The 7,173-nt window shown below is 32.3% G+C and overlaps 1 protein-coding gene across 2 annotated transcripts; it reads left to right on the forward strand.

The window, feature by feature from the left end:
• The first annotated feature begins 3,445 nt into the window (after positions 1–3,445).
• Positions 3,446–6,887, forward strand: LOC122275256 (probable serine/threonine-protein kinase WNK9). 2 transcript variants are annotated; one of them, XM_043084246.1, is made up of 7 exons: positions 3,446–3,716; positions 3,889–3,926; positions 4,046–4,322; positions 4,446–4,666; positions 4,823–4,980; positions 5,064–5,502; positions 5,628–6,887. In XM_043084246.1, exons 3-7 carry the CDS (start codon positions 4,063–4,065, stop codon positions 6,683–6,685), a joined length of 2,136 nt encoding a protein of 711 aa, XP_042940180.1. In that variant the 5' UTR covers positions 3,446–3,716; positions 3,889–3,926; positions 4,046–4,062; the 3' UTR covers positions 6,686–6,887. The 2 variants fall into 2 exon arrangements, with proteins under 2 accessions (XP_042940180.1, XP_042940172.1); XM_043084238.1 differs by having other exon boundaries at positions 4,095–4,322.
• Positions 6,888–7,173: the final 286 nt, after the last annotated feature.

Here is a 7,173-nt window from a genome sequence, read left to right on the forward strand (position 1 = left end):
AAATATTGAGATTTAGACCATTAGCTAATCTAATATTAAAGCTTTTTCTTGTATCTAATTAAAGTTTAGACTTATATTAATATTTAACTAAGCCATCGTCAATATTCTTACAAATATATTTCATAATTATGTTTTAAAATGAGAATATTATTATAAAATATTTTATTAAAATAATATTATTTTATAATAATATATTATAAAAATTATGGATATCAAGAGTTTTGTTATTCATGAACTCTATACATCACATATTATATAATTTTTTATTTTTTTTATTTTTTAAATTTTTTTTAAAAATTTTATTTAGTTTAATTTTTTTAAAATAATTGAATTTTTTATTAATCATCTATATATATTATATATTTGATAAAAAAATTAAAAAATAATAAAATAAATAACATGTAATGCATGGCATTTATGAATATAATTTTTCTTCCATTAACGTGGAACCGCTCCTCCCTCACTAAATGTACGGCTCGTCGTACTTTTCTGTTCCTAGCTGTAACCTACCTTCCGTACAATAAGCTCAAATTGTGGACCGCTCGGTAGGGTTTGCTACGTTCAGTCGCCAGATACAGTCGGCGTGCAGTCGGTTATATAGAATGAATAAAAAAATTATAAAAAATTTTTTTTATATTCAAAGGGACCTACATGAATTATAAAAAGTTATAAAAATAATTTTTTTTTTCATATAGGTCCTGTATTAATTTTTTTTTACAGCCGACTGCAAACCGACTACATTTATCGACTGTAAAAAATATTTCTCTTTCCTTTTTATCTTTTTTAAAGGGTAGACTGGCGTGTAAGGTGGTTTAGAAATAGGCAAAAGGAAATGGGGCCATAATACGTGTTATAATGTTGGTTGGTGGTGCCTTTACTTAGTTTAGGTTTGACAATAAATAATTTTGAGATGAGAATTATTATTATTTTAAAATTTAAAAAAAATAAAAATATTTTAATTATTTTTATATTGTATATATAAATTTATAAAATTTATAATAATGAATTGAAAATTTTGAATTTAAAATAAAAATTTTTATGTATCAAATCAAACCTTATTCTGGAGTTTTTGTGGGTCTAATGTCCTTTTACATGCAATAATAGTCTTTGAATAATTATTAAAGCATTATTTTAGTCCTATGTAGAGTAAATTTGGTAATTTGGTAGATTCTACCCAACCAAATGGCTTAATTCTTTCTATTTTGGCTAATTTGGTAATTTGCAAGTATCTCGTCCATTTATATTCCAAATAGCCGCAAAATTGTCACATTCAGACCTTCAAACACTGGTAATATTACAAATTTTAATTCAATGTTCCTGAGAAAATTATATTTAATTTTGTTAAGTTTAATTATACCTTTTGTCATGCTGACCTGTAAATTAATAACTTCGATGCTTTCACTTTTCAATATATATAAAAACTTGGATAGCAGTACGTACGTGGCACGTCATGATCAAGTTCGGTTTGAGTATATATATAGGACGGTGCTACAGGCACCGCTGGTGGCTCCCGCTGGGAGTCACCGTTAGGCAAAAATAATTTTTTGCCTTTTTGATTTTTTTTTTAAATTATTTTTTAATATTTTTAAACATTTTAAAAAAATATAAAAAAATTATAATAATATTATAAAAAAATTACTTAATCATTAAGAAAAAAAAAAAAAAAAAAAAAAAAAAAATAGGGCCAGCGGTGGCCCCCAGCGGGAGCCACCAGCGGTGGCCCTATCATTTTCCATATATATATATGGCTAACACTAATGGAGGATATGCATAGCAATTGCAAATGAGGATTTTATATTGAAGTCATATGGTAAGAAATTAATAGCTTGCTGGTTATGTTGGAAAAATAAAATGATAATTCAAGGAGGTTAAAATGGCTTTTCCTATTCTCCAATGCAATATTTTTATAATTTTTTTGAGTAAGACTCGACTATTTAGATCCGGAAATATTCACAATTTATTTTATCTTATTATTATAATTTTTTTTATATTTTTATACATAATATAATAAATAATTTAATATTTTTAAATCACAATTTAATATTTTTAAATATCAAAATAATAATAATATTAAAAAATAATATTTTATTTAACTTTCATCTAAAACTATCTCATATTATCTTACTATCCAAACAACTCATTAATGTAAAAATTTTAAAAAATTATAATAATTAGATTAGATGAATTAAGAATCTTAAGATCACTTTTATATCCAAATCGAGTATAAGAATTCAACAGATTGGAAAAAACCCTAAACGAAGAGTTAAAGTTTTTATTTTTCAATTCTTTTAAGAAATGTTCTGTACCGTTGAGATATGTTTAGTAAAAACCATATTTTATTAAGATACGTTTCTTAATTTTTATAATTTTTTAAGAAATTTTTAAAATAAATTTAAGGTATATTTTATTTTTGTTGTGAAAATAGGAAGTTACAGTCTTAAATAGACATTTGGTTTGAATAAAAATTTGTTGAGATGTGTTTTGTACTAGAATTTATGAATTAAAGTGTTTTAGAATATAAATAATTAAACTTATTTGTTTACATTATATGTGGTTATTTAATATAAAATTAGTCACACGTTCTCAGTTTAAATTTTGATTCGATGTTTAAGATGTTGTCTCACCTATCAAATTATAAAAAAAAAAAAATATATATATATATTTTAAGATAAAGATATTATAAAAAAATAAATTTATAAATTAATATGATATATCAAATTATAAAATTATTATTATTATAAAAAGATTTAATAAATTTTGTATAATTATATTAATTTATAAAGTTATTTTATATAATTTTTTAATATACATAATAATTTTTAATAAATAAATTTATCATTACCATGATGTTTGGATGAAAAGGTTAAAAAAAAACTAAAAAAACAACTTCCGAAAATTTCGCCTAACGGAAATGTAAATTATGTTTACCCAGTTTCTGCTTCGCTCCTTCCTAATCCTGTCAGCGTAGAAAACGATTAAATGAATTAATTTTAATCCATGAAAAAAAATTTTGGAGCATGGTAATCAAACCAACCATTTCGTAACTAGAAAGTTTCATAAGAATTTCGTGATTCAAAACTAAAATCTTTTTTCCTAAAACTTTTAATCCATAATTCTCACTTGTAACTCCAAACCACGTAAAACGTTGTATAGGAAAATAAAATAAAATAAAATTTAAACTTGATTGGTCCATGTCTTGCAAGCTGTTTTTGCAGGCTTATGGAGAGAGAGAGAGAGAGAGAGAGAGTGTTTCGTATTACAGCTCGTGATGAGATAGAAAGTACGAGCAAGGAGGGAAAGGGAGAGGCTGTTTTGTCAGGTTATATAGGGTCGCTCCCTAGTCTGTAACCTTGTGAAATCCCTGCCTCGCTGTCTCTGAGTAGTTGGCAATTTGCCTGTCTTTTGATGGACTCTCCAAGGCTCTCTCTCTCTCTTCTTCTCTGTTTTTCCTTTACAAAAATTTAAAGAAAATAAATATAATTGTTTTCTATATTTCTAATTAATGTGGCGTTCCCCATCTCTCTCTCTCTCTCTCTCTCTCTCTCTCGTTCAGACACTCACCCGCACACTGATACAAAGAACCGTTTGTGGAGCAAGAAAAAGATTGGCAAAAGATACTAGCAAAGAATAGAAACCAAGGAATGAATGGTGTTTCAGCTGTCGAACCGGATTACTCTGAGTTTGTTGAAGTTGATCCTACTGGAAGATATGGAAGAGTATGTAAATTCTTTTGCTCAGTTGTTGCCTTCTTTCTGCGTTTTTCATTGCCTGTTTTGGTGTTTTATGTTCCTTCTTACAAGCATGAATCTTTTTTTTTTTTTTTCTCCTCTCTAAATGAATTCAATGGGTCCTATTATGAGGTATTTGATTTTTTTTTTTTTTTGGCAGTACAATGAAATTCTTGGCAAAGGAGCTTCAAAGACAGTGTATGAGGCTTAATTCTCTCGATTTTTTCTTTGTCATATCCCTTTCATATGTCTTCAAGTTATCTACTTTTTTGACATTCTATGAATTTTTTTTTTTTTTTCATTTTTGTTGTCAATAGTATGGTTTTGCAAATAAATGGGTGTCTGGGGTTGTATTGATTGTTGTAGTTTTAGAGCCTTTGATGAGTATCAAGGGATTGAAGTAGCATGGAATCAGGTGAAGCTTTATGACTTCCTACAAAATCCTGAAGATCTTGAGAGGCTGTACTGTGAAATTCATCTACTCAAGACCCTTAAACACAACAACATCATGAAGTTTTACACTTCTTGGGTTGATACTGCTAAGAGGAACATTAACTTTGTCACCGAGATGTTCACCTCCGGTACTCTCAGACAGTAAGCATCATATTAAGTTCCAAAAAATAGAAATGCTTATCTGTCTTCATCTTTCTCGACTTCATGATTTGGGTTTATGATGCTTATTTATTTAAAAATTTTGTGTTTTCGATTGCTGGTTAGGTATCGGCTGAAGCACAAGAGAGTGAACATTAGAGCCGTGAAACATTGGTGTAGACAGATTTTGAAAGGGCTTCTGTATCTCCACAGCCTTAACCCACCTGTTATCCACAGAGACCTCAAGTGTGACAACATTTTTATCAACGGGAACCAAGGGGAAGTCAAGATTGGAGATCTTGGCCTCGCAGCAATCCTTCGCAAATCTCATGCCGCTCACTGTGTTGGTATGTTAGAAGTGTTCTAGATTCCCTCGAATATTGTCCGAATCAAAATTGCCACCATTTGTTTCTCATCCTATTTCCGGAAAATGAGCTGAATCGATGCAATGAAGTTCTAGCAATTCTGATTGTGCATATTGTTTTTTCCCTTTTTGTTCGCAGGAACACCCGAGTTCATGGCACCGGAGGTTTATGAAGAGGAATACAATGAATTAGTTGACATATATTCTTTTGGAATGTGCATCTTGGAGATGGTCACCTTTGAATATCCATACAGTGAATGCACCCACCCTGCTCAGATATACAAGAAAGTTGTTTCTGTAAGAACTCTAAAACTATGAACTCAAGTTTCATATAGAATTTTGTCTCCAACGGCAAATTACGAATAACGTTCTTACTATAGGGGAAAAAACCAGAAGCTCTTTACAAAGTAAAAGATCCCGAGGTGCGACAATTTGTTGAGAAATGCTTAGCAGCCGTGTCGCATAGGCTCCCTGCTAGGGAGCTTCTGAAGGACCCTTTTCTACAAATTGATGACTATGGATTCTGCTCAAGTCCAGTAGAGTACCGAGGAGATTTTGATGAACTGAGTCCTTTCCTAAGACAACCTCATTATGAAAGTTATAACATAAACCATTCTTTCATCAATGGGTACAGCAATTGTCTTGGTTATGCTGGTGAAAATGATTTGGAATACCATCCAATTGAGTTTGGAACGAGTGAAATTGATCTCTTCACTTGTCAAGAGGATGAGCATTTGGCAGATGTAGATATCACAATCAAAGGGAGCAGAAGAGAAGATGATGACGTCTTCTTAAGGCTCAGAATGGCAGATAAAGAAGGTTAGAGTTATATCTTTCATGGGTATCATAATTATTATAGTCCTTTCCAATTATTCCAAAATCCCAAATTTAACTTCTTGCCTTAAATTTTCAATCAAAACTCAGAATTACTTTCCTCCGTGCAGGCCGTATTCGAAATGTCTACTTCCCATTCGACATTGAGACTGACACAGCATTGAGTGTTGCAACAGAAATGGTGGCGGAGCTTGATATTACTGACCAAGACATGATAAAAATAGCAGACATGATTGATAGTGAAATTTCCACTTTGGTCCCAGAGTGGAATAGGGGGCTGGGCATAGAGGAAAGTCTGCATTGTACAAATGGAAATTCCGGTCACAATTGTGTTTCAAAAGATTCACTATTGGATTATGTTTCATCAAATGGTCCAGGTCCCAAGAATCTGCAAGTTCTTCAGTGTTCTAAACAAGGATGTGCTGCTATACATGGACGTTTCGAAGAGATAACATACCAAGTTGAAGGGTCGGAACAATGTGTAACAGCCGTGGAGCTTAAAACATCAAGCCAGTTTGGTGGCATCCATTTTGCTGATATCTGGGCTCAGAGAGAAGGTTTAGAACTGAGTTCACCAGGCTCGAAGGATATATGTTGCAATGAAGGAAACAACACATTGGACCAATTGACTGTTGAAAATGAGAGAGCTATAAAAATGGATGATCAAAGTGAATATGATGCAAGAAACTCTCTCTCCACAACCCGTTCAGCAGAGCGTACCCTCTCGGATGATAATGAGAATGAGATCAGGCAAGAGTTAAGATGGCTCAAAGCTAAATATCAATTGCAGTTGAGGGAACTCAAAGACCAACAACTTGGGGTGAAATGGAAATTGTCAAGCTTATCTCCGAAGTCTTTCCACTTTGAACATGAGAGAGATGATGGATTTTCCCCTCCTATGGGTTCACCCCAGCTAAAAAGAGAGAACAATAGACCACTTCTGAAACCTTTGCCCTCTGGGAAGAATTTCACTACAGATTTTCTCATTGATGCTGATAAGAAATGCTCCACTGTGGCAAACCGAATGACCGAAAACTCCGAGACAGTGAATGTGTCCTACAGTCCTGAGAACATGTCTACAGCCAAGAATTTCTACACGGGACCTTGGCTGCTTCCACACGCTCTTCAAAGGGCAACTTCTCTTCCAGTTGATCCTGTAGATGTTTAAAACACCAAACCTTCGAGCTTTCCTAGGCTGCCTCTTCTTAGTGAACGGAAGAAATAATGGTGATGGATCATGCTTGTACAACTCAGAGATGTAACTTCCACAGCTTATAGGGTTTTTTCCCAGGTTTAGATTGCATCGCTTGGGTATAAATGAGTTAATGTACATTTCCCGCTAACTTAAAAGGTAAACCGTATTTCAGAAATTTTCTGCTACGTCTCCCAGAAGATGGGATGAGTCATGAGTCATGACCCTCTGATCATTGAGTGGCATGAAAGAATTCATTGCTGCTCTTTGTGAGAATGGCATGTTGCCCCCACATACTCGGATACGCATACCCTCTCTCTCTGTCTCTGTTTGTTTTTTTGGCATACGGTGCATCTTCAAACGTCTCAAGTAATTAACATCTAAAACTATCAAAATTGATACCTTGTGCATTTGGTCTACCAAAATCTAAAATGTAGCATACTTATTACCGTCCGATTCCGATT

Source organism: Carya illinoinensis, chromosome 1 (assembly GCF_018687715.1).
Source record: "Carya illinoinensis cultivar Pawnee chromosome 1, C.illinoinensisPawnee_v1, whole genome shotgun sequence".
NCBI lineage: Eukaryota > Viridiplantae > Streptophyta > Magnoliopsida > Fagales > Juglandaceae > Carya > Carya illinoinensis.

Bases quoted from the DNA above. Each gene is read 5' to 3' on its own strand.
- LOC122275256 (XM_043084238.1), top strand. From the start codon at position 3,642: ATGAATGGTGTTTCAGCTGTCGAACCGGATTACTCTGAGTTTGTTGAA. The intron at 3,927-4,094 runs GTATGAGGCTTA...TGATTGTTGTAG, and splicing joins AAAGGAGCTTCAAAGACAGT to TTTTAGAGCCTTTGATGAGT. The intron at 4,323-4,445 runs GTAAGCATCATA...ATTGCTGGTTAG, and splicing joins ACCTCCGGTACTCTCAGACA to GTATCGGCTGAAGCACAAGA.